This window comes from Eublepharis macularius, chromosome 6, assembly GCF_028583425.1.
Source record: "Eublepharis macularius isolate TG4126 chromosome 6, MPM_Emac_v1.0, whole genome shotgun sequence".
In the NCBI taxonomy this organism is placed as follows: Eukaryota; Metazoa; Chordata; class Lepidosauria; order Squamata; family Eublepharidae; genus Eublepharis; species Eublepharis macularius.
In genome coordinates, this window is record NC_072795.1 from 91,854,767 (window position 1) to 91,874,439 (window position 19,673).

General features: G+C 40.4%; 1 protein-coding gene across 1 annotated transcript in view; it reads left to right on the plus strand.

The window, feature by feature from the left end:
• DOCK1 (dedicator of cytokinesis 1) overlaps nt 1–19,673 on the plus strand; it is a 602,286-nt gene that overhangs the window by 453,548 nt on the left and 129,065 nt on the right. The window contains exon 33 of the mRNA XM_054984271.1: nt 15,104–15,252. Within this exon, the coding sequence (XP_054840246.1) occupies nt 15,104–15,252 (149 nt within the window). The remainder of the gene's footprint in view (nt 1–15,103; nt 15,253–19,673) is intronic.

A 19,673-nucleotide genomic window follows, 5' to 3' on the forward strand; every position in this document is an offset into this window, starting at 1 on the left:
TTTCGGGGGAGGAAAGCCTTTCAGACAAGTCTTGGTCATTTAATACAGCATTTTTGAACAGTCAAGATCTTAAGGACCACCAGATTGAGCATGAATTGAAATTTTACTTTGAATCAAACAAGTCTGCAGATATATCAAATGCTATTTATTGGGATGCTATGAAGGCAACTATCCGAGAAAAGCTGGTCTCAATGGCGCCCCATATAAAAAAACAAAGAACAAACATTAGAGAACAAATGGTTGCTAACATTGCTGGGTTAGAACAGGAACATAAATTAAAAGGGGGGAAGAAAATTATCAAAAATTGTTAGCCAAACGTAAATTGCTTGATATTTTTCATTCACAATGGGTTCAAAAAAAGCTCGTTTTTACTAAACAAAAATACTGGAACTGTTCTCCAAAGTCTTTAAAGCTTTTGGCTTGGAGAGCAAAGAAGAAGGAATCCCGCTATAACCAGGGCTTGTTAGATTCTAAAAAAGAAAAAAAACACTCTCCAAGGAGATTGTGAATATCCAGGACTTTTTTTCTGGGAAAAGAGGTGGTGGAACTCAGTGGTAGAACTCAAAACTGCACAAGGACGTCACTTTGGGTCAGCTGGAACAAGGCGGGAGTTTTTAAAAGTTTAAATCGCCCTTGGTGAAAATGGTCACATGGCTGGTGGCCCCACCCCCTGATCTCCAGACAGAGGGTAGTTTAGATTGCCCTCCACGCCGCTCCAGCAGCGCAGAGGGCAATCTAAACTCCCCTCTGTCTGGAGATCACAGGGTGGGGCTACCGCCCATGTGACCATTTTCAAGAGGTGTCGGAACTCCGTTCCACCGTGTTCCTGCTGAAAAAAAGCCCTGTGAATATCTTTGCGGAATATTACGCAAGATTACGTTCATCTTCAAGGCCCAAAGAACAAGCAATTGATGATTTTTATTCCTCTAACACTTTCTTTTCTGCCTTATCAGACACGGATAGAAGCCTTATGGACAATCCCATAACCTTGCAGGAAATTTTAGATTCTATTAAAAATATGAAGGCTAGTTCAGCCCCAGGAACCAACGGCTTTAGGGCTGAGTTTTATAAAGCATTTATTAGCCCCCTTGACTAATGCATGTAATGAGATTCTCCAGAGGGGGGGAAGTCCCTCCTTCATGGAGAATAACCTCCATTGTTCCCATTCCAAAAGAAGGTAAAGATGCCTTGGATCTGGCATCAACATACCCCCAATAGCGTTGTTAAATACAGACTATAAAATGTTTACCTTGGTATTGGCCAACCATTTGAAAAGAATTGTTGAGAAGCTAATCAAACCAGACCAAACAGGTTTTATACTCAATAGAAATTTAACGGATGATGTTAGGAGGAGGATGAATATTATAAACTTTTGTAAAATTCAGCGAACAGAGGCAGTTGTATTGAGCCTCTATATGGCCAAAGCTTTTGATTTCATAGAAAAGTCCTATTTTCTTTCCCTTTTTTGACACATGGGATTTGGCCCTAGGTTCCTTCGTGCTCTGCAGGCTCTTTTCTCTTCCACTCAAGCCCAAGTCAAGGCAAACAATCTGAAATATGGTTTATTCAGTATAAACAGAGGTACCCATCAGGGCTGTCCGCTTTCTCCTCTTCTTTTTGCGCTTGCTGTAGAGCCACTGACGGAAGCCTTTAGGCAGAATCCTCAGATCCACAGCATTCAAGTGGGGGACTATGAATTTAAGGTCTCGCTTTATGCCGATGACATTCTGATTTTTACCTCCTCACCAGTTGATTCTTTAAAAGTAATCTCACATACTTTACATTTGTTTAGGTCAATTTCAGGTTTAGCAGTTAATCAATCGAAATCAGAGCTGTTTCCCATTAACTTGACCCCTAGTTTAGTTGGCAAGTTATGAACACGATTTGCATTCAAGTGGGTTACTAAGATGATGAGATACCTAGGAGATTATATCCCTGTACATATGAATGGTGGTGTGTGGGTAAATTTTAATGAACTTTTAAAATCTGTGTTGATCCTTTTTTCTAAATGGAAAAAACAAGGTTATTCATGGTTTGATAGGATCTCATTGGTTAAAACTTTTATTCTCCCTAATTTCATGTTTCTGTTCCGTTCCCTCCCAGTTAAGTACCCCCAAAGAAAATACAGCTTTGGCAAAGGGCTCTTAATGAGTTTATTTGGTCTCATTGTAAACCGAGAGTTGGGTTTCAGATATTACGTCGGCCCTCGAGTTTAGGTGGTCTGAATGTCCCGGACCTGTCTTTATATGATGCTGGCTCCATTGATTCAAATTTTAAAATTAAACACAACGGAAGCCTGGATCTCTCTGGAAGAATTTTTCTCCTCACCATTTTTGTTATCAGTAAACATCTGGTCCCTTGCTAAAAACAGATCTGCTTTGATTTCCTCCAACCTCCTATTAGACAACGTGCTTAAAACCTGGGACAAATATAGGAAAATCTTAGCTCCAGGTATTTATCCCTTAACGTCCTTCATTAATCAAGACTGCTTCCACCAGGAAAGGATTTAAGTGAATTTAGGGAATGAAGATACTCTGTTTTGTTGATGATTATTAATTGGATTAAAGATGGGGCAATCCTAGATAAATCCACACTGGAGGAAAGATTTGGAATTAAGATTTCCTCATTTAGATATCTTCAGTTAAAACATTTGATCACTAGGGTTGGAAAGCTGCTGGAAGTCGATAAGGGAGGGGGGAGGAAAGGGTGGGGGTCAGAATTAATTAATTAGGGGATTGAATGTTTGTATACATTTTTTAATTTGGGCTCACCAATAAAAATTTTAAAAAAAAATTTGATCACTAATCTGATCAGCTCCAAGGATTTGCTTCGGCCACTAACCCCATTTGAGGAAATAATTGGAATGGGAATTATGGTAAATGGGGCATGATTTCCACCATTTATAAACTTTTACTAATAGCAATACATAAGGATCCTTTACCATACCAAAAAAAGTGTTCTGACTCCTTAAAACTGGCCTTTTCAGAATCTGATTGGAAACAGATATGGAATTCCCCCTCCAACAAATCCCGTTGTTGGAACATTAAACTCCAATTTACAAGTTGTTGTCCAACTGGTATTTAACACCACACAAATTAAGCCGGATGAACAGGTCTTTGAGCCCATTATGTTGGAGATCTTGTAAGCAGGAAGGCATGGCTCTACATATGTGGTGGGAATGCCATCTGGTTCAGGATTTTTGGAAGGCGGTTCATAAGGAGATATCCACCATTTTTGTTGTTGGAGTTTTTCGTTGCCATATTCCCCGGAATTTTTGTTATTAGATTTTTGGGCCGATTCTCTGCTTGATAAAAATACGAAATTTCTGGTTTTGATATTGGTTGCCTCTGCTCATTTGGTTATTGCTAGGAATTGGAAATCCCTCATGGGATCATTGCTCAGAAAATGGTACCAGAAAATCTGGAAGCAATATTTGATGGGTAGGATTATGCATAATCCGTTCTTTGGGGACTTACATATGGTAGTTCTGTTATTCGAGTATGATAAAATATGGAAACCAGCTCTGGATTTTATATGTGCTAAAGGTATAATTCCTTTGATGAAACAAAGTTTAGATGTTTGTCCATTGTGATTCTTGGGTTTGTAACAAATTGTGAAGTGTAGTTTCTTTTACTGCTTTCCATGGTGTAATTTTATGATTTTTTCCTCTCTGTATCTCATGGTTTTATAGTTCCCTTTGGTTTGTATCATTGTTTATATAATTAAATTAATTTTAAAAATACTGTGGGGGGGGACCTCCAAGCTGACTCCCACTGCAGAAACACATGGACCAAGCCCCCACACAGAAGTACAACCAATAACACTTGAACACCACACCAATTTATATGCCACCATTAAACAGAACCCAGCAAAAAACACCAACCAAACTTCTGTAAAGAAAGAGCAAGTCCCAACAACACTCTGGCATTACAGTCACCCATTAACAGAATGTCAGCGCTAGGGAGAAATTCCTCTGCTTTCTCTAATGTCTGTTGTAGAGAGGACCAAATTGATTCCACATTGTAGAGTTCTTTCTTGGAGGTATGTAAACAATAATACAGAGTATGTGCCCTTGTTGTTTACTAGAAATGTGGATGATCTGGAGATACTTGCTATCAGAGTAAAACAGTGGCTGGGTACTCACTCTACATTAGCAGATATAAAAGTCAGAAGACAACTGCTGGCCCTCCCAAATGGGCCAGATTTAACAGCTGGCACGGCAAAAGAATGAAAACCCTGTAAAAAAAGTAAAGAAGGGTCCAGATACCATGTTTCTTGAAGGAAGATGATATTAAATTTTCTTAAAATATTGTTCAAAGCTGTTGTCAACAGATTTAGAATGCCACCCAGCTATGTTCCAGGAAATAACTCTGATTCCTCCAGCATGTTTTAAGTAAAATGTCAAAATTTAGGGTGATTGATAAAGATGTTTCATCCATCATGTCACATTTTCCTGTGCTAAACAGCAATGAAGTGTGATCTGTTGCATGATGGGCTTGTATATTCAGTCGTTCAAGCCCTACCTGTGTAATAGCGACTGCTACTGAAGGGTTTATAGTATTGTCTGTAAGTAAGCAGGCCAGTTCAAGAAGGGAAACAGTGTTTCTTCGCTGCTCTTTAGCAAGGAACAGCCCAGCCGTGATTTCTGAAATTTACTGAGTTTTACCGAATAAATTTGTCAAACTTAAATTTGGTATTACTGAATTTCATTTGGCAATTTCCTTTAGGTCCAGTAATACCAAATTTTACTGAATTAGGTAAAATTCAGCATTTTTTATCCAATACCCAACCTGATCTGCACACCCCTACTAATCACTGCCAATTATATATTCACCACCTACTGATCCTACCCTGACCTGGATTGCTCAGGTGAGCCTGATCTCATCAGATCTCATAAGCTAAGCAGGGTCAGCCTTGGTTTGTAATTGGATGGGAGACCTCCAACAAAGACCAGGGTTGCAGAGGCAGGCAATGACAAACCACCTCTGTTAGTCTCTTGCCATGAAAACCCAACCAGGAGTCACCATAAGTCAGCTGTGACTTGAGGGCACTCTCCACCACACCTACTGATCCTAATTCCATTGCTTGGAGTGAAGGCCTCTTGATTACATATGTTGGGGAATTCTCAAGACTGGCTTGATCCAAACAAAGTCACTAATTTAAAAATTCAACTGGAATTGACTTTAGCTGACAAAAATGATTTATCTACTGGCATCATGCACTAAGCTGTAGTTGTAATTGTAAGTCCAATTGCAAAAGGGCACCTGGCCCAAAAGCTCAAATGGTTCAGGGATTTTCCACCTGGCATTATCCAAATAGTGTTTGAGAAGGGTAGATGAATTTTTGGCTGCCACTGTTGAGAGCAGTTGAGGAAGAGAGAGAGCATAGTTTGCACTTGGCAGGTGCTGCAACGCTAGGCTAGTTCAGGGATCTAAAGCTGCTTATATAGACAGATGGGGTCATTTGCTCCCCCCCACCCAGCTTAGTTGCTGTTTTGAAGACTTGTGCAGTTCACCTTAGGTCACCCAAGTTCCCTCAAGTTCACTTGCTTGCTTTCTTATTTCTGAAGGGTAAGAGAAAGGTGTGGGAGGTGAAAGGAAACAAGGAATGGAGAGGTGGGAAAGAGAAAAATAGACACTGCTGCTATGCCCGCCCTATGGTCTTTGGTTTAGGAGATAGATCCAGAGGAGTTAGCTGTGTTAGTCTGTAGTAGCAAAATAGAAAGGAGTCCAGTAGCACCTTTAAGACTAACCAACTTTACTGTAGCATAAACTTTCCTCTATGAGAGGTTTTTTTAGATATTTTGTGAGGGGTTCTCCCAGTATTCAGATGGCAGCCAGCTCTCTGTTTTCCAAGTGATTAGTTAGGCTATTTCAAAAATGGAGTGGCTGATGATCGGCAAGCTACAGCTTAATTCAGTGAAGACTGAGATTCTATTTGTCAAAATCACACTGATGATTGTGGCATGCAGGCAATGTTTGATGGGCTTGTACCACTACTGAAGACAGGTTCACAGGTTGAGGCTCCTCTTGGGTCTGCTCTGCTGTAGATCTTGGCCATGGCCAGGAGTTTCTTTTAGCAAACCAAGCTGGAGAAATCTGATCAAGCCATAGTTACTCATGTCCTAATTAGAGATGGGCACGAAATGGGAAAAACCAAACAAGCGTTTCGTGTTTCATCACATTCCACGAATCACGAACTTTCATGAAATTGTCCTGGTTTGCGAAATGATTCATTAGTTTCATGATTTATCAGAAGCCAGGGCACTTCAATGGCCTTCTTCATACTTAGAGATGCCAAACTTGCAGTGAGACTTCAGCAGGCTCTCCTCCACCCACCCTCACCCAACAAGCCAGCAAGAACAAATACTCTAAATAAGAATATAAGCAAAGAAAATTAATGGAAAAAAAGTTAGGCCTCAGTCAAGCTAGGCCTCAGAGCCAGACAATGCCCTGAGACTGGGGTTGGGTGGGGTGGAGGAAAGAAGGCACCCTCACCCTACGACCTTCCCAGCAAGGCCAAAAGCTGAAAATAAGAAAGCAGCTTTTCAGTCTCTTTTAAAGCAGCAGCAAATCCAGCCAAAAGCCCCCAATTCCACACTCTCACTCCAAATCCCAGCAACAGGTCCTCCTGCTCCCTCTGTCTACTGGAACTGAAAAGCACAAGGCAGAGAGCTATGCCTCATATAGTAAATGCTGACATAGAGCAGAACAGTAGGTCTCTGGTTGGCAGATAGACCTGCCTAACAGAGTTTGAAGGGATGAGATTGGTGTTCCCATGGCTCCAGAAGGCCCATCTCCTCAGTTGCCTAGGGGATTAACCCCCCTGTTCCTTGCTGTATAGGACAGAATGGAAGCTCTCCAGTTGGCAGGGAGAGTTGCCTATCAAGATTTTGTGGGCTAAGATCGGGGTTTCCAATAACAACAAAAAGTCTGCAGACATTCTGGGCCTATGTTGCCTAGGGAATCAATGGATCAGTGCCAGCCTGTCTGGCATCACAAATCATTCACAAATCGAACGAATCGGCCCCAAAAGTTGTGAATTTCATGAAAACCGCAGCCCCATGAAATACATTTTGCGAAACATGAATCGGCTCAATTCGTCATGAAATTTGATTCGTATTCCAATTCATGCCCATGTTTAGTCCTAATGACTTCAAGACTGGACTGTTGTATCATATTGTAACATGACACCAACTTTGAAAATTCTCATAAACTTTAAATGATCTGAATGCAACTGCTTGGTATGTGCAGTGGACAAGTGGCATGCTATTACATCTTCATTTGCTTCCACTTCCATTTCTGGGACTAATTTGAAAAACTGCTTGTAAGCATCCAGATCACTTTGTATGACATGAATTACCCAACAGGTGACATTATCTGGAAAAGTCCTGTTTCATGTTCCTTCATCTTCTGATACCTGATTTGGTTACATGGAGCGGTTTCTTCTGTTCCTTCTCATGTCTGTAAAACCCCTTTCCACTTAAGGCTTGCCATCCATCTTCCTTGTTAGTTCTCTGGGAAGGTTATCAAGATTGTGCTATTCAAGCGGACTTTTAATTAAAGTTAATTAAATTGTAGTCTAAATTTTTATCTACATTTTTTTTTGCTGTCATGTAAGAGCTTTTAAAGAGTTTTACAGTATTCTTTTGTCTGAAATGTGATGTATAATACCATTTCGGAAGTCTCTCAGGTCTGAAAAAAGAGATTTAAAAATAAATTAGTATAAATTAAAGAATAAACATCAAAACTAATGAATATAAATAATAAGTCAGAATACCTGTGGCTATTGGCACCATCCAATGATGGTTTCCACCTGCTAATGTTCCCCTATCTTTCATATGTTGGGCAGCAATTGCAATTTTACCATTATGCATTTTAATCTTCCATCTAGCCATATGTAACTCAGCCTTCAATTGTTTTAATAAAGGCTCTGCTACATAATTTTCTTTAGCAAAGTTCCATTTAATACTCAATTAACTTTTGTAAATGGCATTTAGATTGTAGTTCTTAGTAATCAAAGGTATTTAACAGTGCTATCCTATGTAGGGTAAATCCAATTTAAGCCCTTTGAGATCAATTAGCATAGACTAGAGTAGCTGTATATAGGATTTCACCAAAAGTGTCATTGGTCACTTTAATTTCTTTCAGTGCTTATATTTTTACACCATATGCCATGCATACTGATGCTGGTATAGAAGCTAAAATACACGCACACACGCGCATGAATGAACCTGTGTAACAGGAGTAGGTGACATCTAGATCTTTTTTATAAAACCCCATTCCAATGTTAACTAAAGGATATAAGTGGGGGTAATGGTTGACTTTGAATGGGTTGCTGGGTTCTACATCATATTTTCATGGTGTATCTGTCTGCTGCTGAAGCAGCTTAGGAAGCCAACTAACTCTTGTCCCCCCCCCCCCCCAGGCCCCCGCATTCTCACATTGGCACAGGGGCTTTTGCTCAAGGCCCACTGGCAGCTGGCAAGAGTGGGGCACTGCCAGCACACCAGTCTTATGGGATGCCACTAGGAAGTTGATCCTGTGTGGGACATCTCTCAGTCTCTTTCCTTTTTGGTATTCTCACATGGTTTACGCTTAGAAAATATTCATTTGCCAGAACAGCATGGACTCTGTATGCTTCCTTTTGCTTATTTAGCCAGACATTTTCTTCTCCTCATCTTACTGATTCACTGTTAAAATCATTGCCTTACTCCCAGAAGGCACTTTATTTCCAACATTGTTCCCTGATGAAATATGCCTTTTGTATACTTCGTAGTTCTGTGAAACAACCCTTCTGTTATCCAAAACCTGTTTTCTGCCTAAACAATTTTTAATGTCTTTTGGGGATTCAGTAGCTTCTTTAGATAGCTACAGGGACTTTTTTTCTTTGACTTTGTCATGTTGGGCCATTAGTAAAATCACCATATTTGAATCCCTCCCTCACCCATACATTCATGACATCCATTTAGAATCTTCCTACTTGTTCCTGTTGCATCCAAATGAACTGTAATCACTTATCTTCTCAAACCTCAAAAGACTACAGTTGCAAACCTCCAGTTGGGGTCTGGAGTTCTCCTGGAATTACAGCTCGTTTACAGATTACAGAGATTAGTTTCCCTGGAGGAAATGGCCGAGAGCAGACTATATGGTATACAATAGATTCTTAGTAAAATTTCTCCCCATATTTTCCTCCCCCTCCATAGGCCCCACCCCCAGTTCTCCAGGAATTTCCAGACAGGAGCTGGCAACCATAGAAAAGACCCTCTAATGGACTAGGCTCAGACCAATGCCCTATACCCATTATCTTTGGTTTATGGAGCTACAAAGCCCAGTTCTAAGTGCATTCTCTCTCACTACAGTGCCAGAATATTGAAGGAGATTATATTAAATAAATGATAACAAAATAATATATGTACTATATAAATAAGTATTGACATTGTATGTAGTTCTGTTTTCGTGGACACAGTCAAGCTAGTTGTTGCTGTACTACTAAGGTAAGTTATTTAAGTAAAAATGGGCAATTTTTGAAGAAATGGAAAGTTCAGAAAGAACTTCTTGCAAGCAACAGCATGTTATTTCTGGACCAAGGAAAACTACGTGCTAAATTTGCTCCCATACCTGCCACATTTTTGAATGTGTGTGGGAAGAATGTGAAATCATTCGTTTTATTAGGATGTGCCTTGAGTGCTAGACATCTAAAAAGTTACAGCTTACTCTTGTCCGTATTTCTTTCTTGACCATTGTCTTAAATGGCGGTGCCTGCTGTGCTATATTATGGCATTGTGATGTATATATCATATACATACTCAAGGTTCTTAAGATGTATCATTTTGACATTACTAGAGTGATGTGATCTGGAAATGTGTCCTTGATCAGTGGGAATTTATTTTCTTTTGAGACTTTCCAAAAAGTAAATGATGTCTTGAATAATAAATATCTGGAAAAATTACTATATTGTAACATTTTAAAATAATATTCTTCAGGCAAGTAGTGCTTGCCAAAGATGTATTTTAAAAAAATACTATACTGCATGAATATTGGAAATGAAGAGGTTCTGAATATACAGGAGTAAGGAACCAGTGTAGTATAGTGGTTAGATTTATCAGGCTAGGATCTGGGAGACCCAGGTTTGAAGCTGTAGAAGCTTGCTGGAAGACTAGGATCAGTCACAGACTATCAGCTAGAGATGAGCATGAACAGCAATACGAACAAAAAAAAGCCATGAACAGCCCAATCTGCTGTTCGTGACCAAGCTGTGTGTGAGGCCCCATTTTAAACGAACAGGTGGTCGTTGCAAGCCTCATTCATTGCTGTTCATCTTGCTGTTTGTCAAGCCACACAGTCTGGCACCTGCAATCAATTCCCTTGACAATTTAGGCAGGGATTGTCGGAATCGTGTCCGAACTCCTGCTGTTGCCCTGGAAACCCCAATTTAAGCCCAATTTAGCTTGATAGGCAGGTCTTCCTTTCAAGTGTGGAGCTCCAAATTTGTTACAAGGGAGCAGGGGGGAGGGGCATTAGTTTGCAAACAGTGGAGAGGGAGAGGGTTGCTGTTGGCATTTTGATAGAGAGAGTGCATTGGAGCTTGAATTTTCTTTGTTTGTGGTGGGATAGGGATCTACCCCTTCAAGTTCCAGGGCTGCTGCCGGGCTCTGGGCTAAGCTATTATTTATTATTGGTACCTTTCCTGCTGCCTGCTCAGGTCAGGTTTCTGGGAGTGGTGCAGTAGGGATCTTGACTTGGATGATGGCTAGAGGAGAGCCTCCCACGAACAGCCAACCATGAACATGTTTGTGAACAGGGCTATGTTCGTGGTTGCTCGTGAGTCCCTGTTCGTGGATGGCAATGAACAATGAACATCATGTTCATTTTTTTCCTGTTCGTGCCCATCTCAACTATCAGCCTAACCTACCTCACAGAGTTGTTGTGAGAATACAGTAGAGGAGGGGAGAATGATATAAGCCACTTTGGGTCCCCACTGGGGAGAAATGTGGAGAGAAAATGCTTGTAATAGAAAATGCTTTCATTTAAATGCACAAATTAAGGCTGCTATCTTGTATGCCGTTAACACACACACAGCACACATGCACGCACATTGATTTGCACAGATAATTAATTGCAGAATTGCAGCCCGTGAATTTTAATAACAATGTCTCTATTTGCATAGGAAAACCACAGCATACTAATGACAACAACTTCAGCAGCCTATTTTTCTAGCAGGGTGAGAGCGAAAACTATAAAATCATAACATGGGCACCAAGAGAAGGCAGTAAGCTTCTTTGTGTATAAGCAAGACCACTGTACAGTTATGATTCTGCACACAAGTATGAATGCCTGGTTCCTGTGAAAAGCACGAAGATGCATGTAAATGCAGAATTATAGTGGTAATTTACTGGACAGTAATGAATGTACATGGAGCTTAGTTTAACCATTGAAAAGTTCCTGTTTCTGGTTATGAAATCAAATAATATTTAAAAACCTTAAAATACCTTAAAAGAAAATATATTGTTTCAGGTTTTAAGGTCCTTTGTGCTGAAATCTGCTTGTTTTTCTAGTTATGTTTTGACTTACCCATTCCATTGTACTGCTGTGGTTGTTGTTTTCTTAAATGCATAAACCTAATTTGAAAAGATTTAGTGGTCTAGCTTCAGCACTCTAGAACATAGGTTAACCCTCCTCATTTTCTAGTGTTGCCAAATTAAAAATTCAATAGATAAACAACTTGACAAAAGCTGCTATTAATTAGCTTCAAAGTGATTCATAACTGTGTGTTGATATATGCCCCTTCTCCTCCTCATTCTGTAAATCTGTTGGACCGATGTCAAAAACGGTTGTACAGTATTGCTTCCAAACTCTACTACCTAAGTAGTGTGTGCCATTGAGGTGGTGTGTATGACTTTATTTGATGATACAAAGATCAGGGGGAAATTACATTCTACTGACCAGAAGATTTTGTTGCATTTGAGGGTTGGTGACATAGCTATGGTGGGGGAACAAAAGGGGTTAAGTAACAACCTAAAAGTATATCTCTCTGTATTAAATATTAAAAAGTATTTATTATAGATGTGCACCAATGTGAATAAAAACAAGTTTAAAACATAACACCTGAATGGCTCTTGGGACAGAGAGAAACCTCAGCTTCTTTGAATTTTAAAAATATCGGCAGATATCTTCTTGTCATGTGTAAATATTCATGTTAATCAATGTTTCATTTATAGAAAAACTAGCTTGATATTCTTGCTTCGCTACGGTATTTAACTATTTTAAATCCAGTTATAATACTTATGGGTATATAACATTAAAGTGAAAAATACATACAGCCGGGGTTTTTGTCTACTTAAGGACCTCTTTGTAGACCACGTTGGTGGTTTTCCCCTCAGGTGCTAGTATCACCAGGCTGCTGGGTGAGCTCACTTTGGAGCAGGCTGCATAGAACAGCCCATGTGAGAAGCAGTCCTCCCTCAAGTCAATTCCTGTCATCTTCAGTGTCTGCCCCTGGGAATTATTGATCGTCATAGCAAAGCAGACCTTGAGAGGGAACTGCAGTCTCTTGAACTTGAAGGGGTTATCTGATGGTATGCGTAGTATGAACACCAACTTCCCCTGAGCAGTGCCGGGGAACATTGTGGCCTCAATGATGTTCCTGTGGAGGGCTTTCACTTGCAGTCTGGTGCCATTGCAGAATTTGGGTAGGTTGAGGTTCCAGAGCAGCATCACTGGAGCCCCCACTTTGAAGAGGTTTCTTGGGGGCAGTAAGAGGTGATGGCTGTGAGAGGTGTGGGGTGGAGTTGGACTGAGGGAGGAGTGGTATGATGGGCACCTCGGCAGGTTCATGTGAGAGGTTTGCATCAAAATGGCCCTTAGAAAATTTGTGCACCATCTCCCCATGAACATTTAAAACACAGTTGTCATACTGACTTTTATAATAAAATCCCTATTCAGGAGTCTTGTACCATCTTTCTTCAACTGTCTGCAATTTCCTTTACCTGATTTTTACCTCAGAACACAGAGTTCCACAGCTGACTGATCAGAGAGAGGGGAATGCAAGCAGTCAGGAGCCTGTCAGCCACAAAGGAAAGCCAAGCCCCACAGGGAGACTGGCAACCTAGTGAACTTTTAGGGGAAGACTGAGAGGTGCATTTTACCTCAGGACACATTCAATGATTCCCAATAGCAACTGCATACTGTTTAGAATGTGGGGTGTGAGAAACAATCAGGCTGCATACACAAATGACTTCTGTGTTCCAACTGGCTCGGGAGGGGCAGGGAGAATGAGGTGTAGAATGTTGTGAGCCCCAATCAGCCCACATATGCAAATGAACTTGAAAGGCTGGCCCAGTCAGGGAAGAGTGGTCGAGCTAGAAGTGGGCTGGGGCGCAAGCAGGCAGCAGCCTGCCAGCCACACAGGGAAGCTGTAACCCTTTGGGAAAACACATTTTACCCCTTTTTACCCCCTTAGGGTCAAATTTCTTAAAATCTCTTAGTGGGTGATCATGAAAGGAGTGTTCTCTCCAAATTTCATGTTTCTAGTCCCAGAGGTTTGGGCTGGGTGTTGATGAGTCAGTCAGGACACTTGTCTTTATATACATAGATAACTACTTATGAAACAATCCCCTAAGAAGCACTCCACGCCCTCTGAAAGACCTCCTTCTTAACTTTATATGTATATGGGGGCAGGCTGTGGTTTTCCAGGGCTATGGAAAATACAGGCTGTATTCAGCCATCACAAACAATACTTTGTGCAGTCTGCTCCCATGCTTGTGTGCTTCCCCCTCACCTCTCCTATATGCAGAGCATGATTGAGGCTTCAGAAGCCTTCAGTCAAATGACACCCAAATGTAGGTGTCTAGGCAAATTGAAGGGCGCTTTCCCTCACCCATAAACCAGGATTTTAACCAAACTCCAGTTGCTCAGTCACCTGCCTTTGGACATCACAGCAAATTGGAGTTTAATTGAAAGTTCCTGAAACCAATAAGCCTTCAGTTATTCTCTGAGTTCAAGGGGAAGAGGAAGGGTGCATAGAAGCATGGCAATAAGCTGAGCTCATACCCATCATAAGCAAACAGCTGATTTGATGTCTGTATTTGATCCTATTCTCTGTATGCTTAGAGGCTCTCTAATAGACATCGGCACGAACCAAAAAAATTTAACGAAGCAGCAGTTCGTGGTTCAGTGCCGACGACGATCCCGAAGTCACAAACTGCAGTGAACATTATCCGTTACCAAACCAGTTTGCAGGGCGCGGAACGGCCCCCATGGCACTTAGAGAGCCCATATTCCTGGGGAGTCTTTTGCAGGTTCTCCTACAGCCATCACCCAAGTTTGGACAAGATTGCAAAAGGGATCTTGGAGTTATACCCTCTCCAATCCAAGGCCCCCAGGAAACTCCCACAAAAATCCAAGCTGAATTATATTCTCAGTCTCTCTCTCCAAAGGCTAGCAAGTGGCAAGCAAGAGCTCTGTCCCACTCCACTGCTCGCTGAAAGTGAAACGCAGCCTGGGAGCCCACGGTTATTTATAAACACAGGTCCCATTGAGCAACGCAGGAGGTCTGTATTTGGCCATCAGAGCTGCCTATCAGGGTTTGCAGGGATGAGATTGGAGTACCCATGGCTACAGAACACCCCCTCCCCCCTCCCTCCCCTGGGTGTCTTCTCCCAACCTGTAACCGCTGTGCAGCTCCGTGGTTGGAAGGAAGACCTGCCGATCAAGGTAAGCTGGGCTTCCATTCAGGTTTCCAGGGCGACAGAAGGAGCGCAGACAGAGTTCAGGCATTCCCCTGGCTCCGTTGCCAGGGGAATTGATTGCTGGCACCTGAGTGTCTGGCTTCCCGAACCGTGGCTGAACGCACCGAACCAGGCCTCTCCCGAACGCTGGTTCGTTGGCCATGAACAATCACGAACTGCCGGATCGCGATCACATGATCACCAATTTCGTGGGTTTTTGACGTTCGTAATGCGGTTCGTGCCCATCTCTACTCTCTAACTCTGTTATTTTTTCCAGGGCATTGATAACTGAAACATGTGCTCAATATAGGTGAACTCTGGCTCTAATTTAAGCCACTTTTTTGTTAATTCAGTTGTACTGTTTTTGCCTTGCAGGCCAACATAAGATCAAATTCATTCCTGAGATGGTGGGGCCCATGTTGGAAATGACACTCATTCCTGAAACTGAACTAAGAAAAGCTACTATTCCAATCTTCTTTGATATGATGCAGTGCGAGTTCCATTCTACTCGGAGCTTCCAGATGGTAAGAACCATTTTATTATGAAGTATAAACACAGTTTCCTTGTTAAAACCAAATCCTTAAGTTTTATGTTGTCAGTATTAATCAGGACTGTACAATTTGTGCCCCACATGGGTGGCCCAATAGGAGCTACACCACCCACAGGAAGTCTCATTTTGGTGCCTGCCTAATAACAGAAACTTTGTGAATAGCATTCGGCTGGTGTGTCCCAAGTTGTGGCAGCCAGGTGTAAATATCCAGTTTTCCCTTAACATAGTATAAGAGAACAGGAATTAGTCAGATTTTGTACCACAGCTGGATTGTTAAAAAAAAAACCAAGTTAGGAACTTGGCTGTTTTGATCAATGTTGATAACTGTGACCCTTTGATAGGTAAATTGTTGGATATGATGTTGTCTGAAACAATTAATTGCCTATGTTCTATGTATTCCTTGCTGTGCATATGAAGATTGAAAGTTTGCAAGTATTTAAAAGGCTGTCACTTAGAGGAGGGGAGGGAGCTGTTTCTGTTGGCAGCAAAGGATAGGACTTGAAACAATGGGTGCCGAATGATCATTAGGAAAAAGTTCTTCATGTTAAGAGTAATCCAGCAGTGGAATCGGCTGTGTAGGGATGTGGTGGGTTCCCCCTCATTGGCAGTCTTCAAGGAGTGGCTGGACGAATACTTTTCAGGGATGCTTTAAGCTATTCCTGCATTGGGCAGGGGAGTGGATTAGATCATCTGTAAGGCCCTTTCAACCCTATGATTCTATGATTATCTGACTCAGCATGCTGTTTCCAAGAATGGCCAATCAGATGCTCCTACAGGCTCACAAGTAAGCACCCTTTCCCTGTTGTTTATCCCTACTGTCTGGCACCTGGAGGTACATTGCCTCTGAACACAGAATTTCTTTTTCAGCATCTATGGCAAACAGCTATAAAATGGTCTAATTATTTTGAAGGCACCTAAGCTAGACATTATTACTACATCTTATGGTAATGAATTCCATGAGATGATAATACCTCTTGTGAATAAATTCTTTTTCTCTTTCTTAAACCTATTTCTCAGCACTAAGTTGTAGTTTGAGAAAAGTTTCCTTAAGAACTTGCAGTTAATTAAAATCTGTTTTTAGCATAATCTAACATCAACTTGTTTATCTTTCTTGTGTCATAAAAAGCAAGTGTGGCATATTTCTAGAGCGCCCCCCCCCCAAGGAAAGAAAAATCATACATGCAGTAAAATAAGCAAATGGATAATATGCATGATTGCTAACACCAGACTTCTGATGCAAATAAAGCACCCCTAGTTAGAGTTCTGCTATGAAAAGCAGGTAATTTAGTTGAGACTGCCAGCAAAAAAGAACAAAGAATTTTTTTGAGTTTCTGAAGCTGACAGTAAATTGTAATATCAATGAGGCAACAGTATCTCTTATCCAGTTTTCAGTGAGTGTTTTAAGTTCTGTTTTCCTCAGAATCTGAAAATTAATAATTGCCACTTATGATGCATAACATGGTTCCTGTAAGCATCATACAAAATTAGCAGCCATAATTAAATGAGTACTCAAATCTCAATTCATACTAGGTGGCATATAGATATTGGTGTGCAGAAGTGGGCTGAAGAGCAAGAATCTTTGAGTTATTTTTGGAAGTGCAAACCAGCTAGAGCAGAACAAGCACATAAATCTATCTTTTAACAATACCTAACATCCTGCTGTCTTCAGTAAATGTCTTGCACAATTAGTGGACTTTGATGAATGTGATAGACTTAAAGGATTAGAGATGTTAACATCATACCTTCCTCTGAAGAGGTGTTAACATAAATTTCTAATAAGGATCTCAGCTCAACATCTTCTGGCTTTTATAGAAGGAAGGATAAGTATAGCTCTGCATGTAGACTGTGACAAATGCACTGCTGTATTATAACTGTGATTACTGAGTGACACACAAACAATACCATTTGTATGCTTTTGAATAGCTTCTGATTGTGTTGTTTTCTTTGGAAAATAAATTGAAAATCATTAGCAGAGAGAAATATTTCACTCTCCCACTAGATTTGCAGCTCTCAAAAGATGGTTGTTTGTGATGCATCCTGTTGCATCAAAACATGGGGCATAAGGATTTTTTTAAAGCCATGCTGCAATAATGTCTAACCATGATGGAACCAAGAGAATTACTGATATATATTTGAATTTTGTACTGCACTGAACACTTCTTATAAAATTGATTATAATTGATGTTTAATTAATTGTTAATTATTTGATTGTTAATTAAGGATTATTTTCCCCAAGTGTTTTTTTTACATTTACTTAGCTCTTCCTGGGGAAGCCTCTTCGTTGTTTTTGAGCCACCTGGAGGTTGGCAACTCTATGAATTCCCCCCATGGCCATTTTGGCATTTGCAATAGAATGGGGGGGGAGGAATAAATATGCCTCATCCCTCTATGCTGCAATTCCCATCAGGACCAGTCCCTCTCCGTTTTTTTAAATTGGTTATTTAAAGCTTTAAAATGGTGACTGCATCCCTGTGGTGGGCCCAAGGAGGCTGTCAAATCTTGTTTGACCCTTAGTACAGTTGTTTACTAAAGAAAATCCATTGCTGAATTTGAAAAATGTTCTTCCTGAAGCAAAGAAGCTTAAAATATGTAAGTAATTTAAAAATCTCAGTACACAATAGTGTTAGAATAATTGGAATTGGAGGATGTTTTCTTCTGTTCCGGTTATTGTTTAATACTTTGTGCATATGTTATGCATTTTTAATCCCTTCATGGTATACTTCTGTCATGAGACTATTGCACATGAGATAATCATATTATGGATAATCCCAGGAGTGAATGCATTTCTGATGTTATGTCCATGTACTATATAATTTGGTTGATGCCTTGCTTACTCCTCTGTTATTTTCTCTTGCTTTGGAGACCATGTCTTTTCCACGCTGAACTTCTAGCACTGTGTTAAAAGGAGAGCAACTTCGGTGCACAATACTATTCCCTTGCTCCTTATCTGTACATTGAATATAGCATAATTGTTATAAAAAGGGTCTGGTAAGAATATTGTACAAATGCTGAATGCAGCTAGGGACTCATTCTACATAATGAAAGACCATGATTATTTACTGCCTCAGCCTAACTGGATTGTAATTAATTTAATTTGTTTTTTCTCTGCAACTGCAGACCTGTCACCAAACCTTTTGATATTTCAATTTTTTTATTGCCCCATCTTCTTAGGTTGTGGATCCTTTGGGGCAGGGATTGTCTTTGATCTTTACACAGAAGGGAAAGGAATGGGCAAAGAAAAGATTTTTTATTCATGTCATATTTATTTACATTATTTATATACCTTTCTCACTGAAACTCAAGACATATTTCACAACATAATTCAAAATGATCAATAGCAGGGACAGTCAGTAAACAATACAATAAGGTGTAGATTGCAGCAATTTGAAACGGTGTTGAAATATTGCTGGAAAAAAGTGTAAGTAATTAAACATGACATCTTTAACAATGCAGAAACTACCTAGAAGGAGCGTATCAACTTCAAAAGACATATCCATTAGAACAGTCTACAGACCCTATTTGAGAGAATAAATTCATCCTCTTAAAAATCATGGTTGGTCAAGCTGAGAACAGTTATTGCAAATCTTATAAGAGAATATTGATACAGGAAGAAATCAAAATAAAGTTGTACAATGATGAGTCAAGTAAGAGAATGTGGTAACCTGGGGCCATCAAAGTATAGCCACTGGGAAGGAGAAAAACAGAGGAAAGAAATCACACAGAGTGAAGAAGAGAGGAAAATAGGTAGTTTGATAACAAGGAGGGGAAAGGAATAAACAAATCAGCCTCCCCAGATGTGATGTAAGGATATTTTTTTCTTGACCATTGTTCTAGCAATGGCTGGGCATCCATCTGTTGAAATATTATTAAGCCTGGTGCTTGTAAGTGCTGTCTGACAGGGGGAGATCTATGGCTGAGGCACATGCTGATAATAACAAACTTAGAATAGTGTGCCTGGAACAAAGCAGTCTGTTGATCGGCTGCCTGAGTTCCTAAACATGTCACTGAATACAGAATCATCTTGGATCTGTATTCTGTGAAGGGCGGGGGGTGGGGGTCATGATTATACTATTCGAGACAGATCCCTGTCACAGGTACTCCAAGTCCTCAAGGAGCTGGACTGGCTATTAATCAAGAAGTCAACCCTGCAAAGTAGAACACTTGCAAAACGAGTTCCACAAAAACAATTATATGGTAGCTGAGGCCAGTTAGGCCATGATGCTGACTTCAGATTAAAGCCCCCAAACCCAATAACCACCACAAAAAGTATAATTCATAAAGGTTGTTAAGAATTGTGCAAAGATTATAAATATAGAAATTGTGCAAAACAGGAAAGAAAATAACAAAATCTAAATAGCTAGAACAATATAGTTTAGAGATGAAACCTAACTCAAG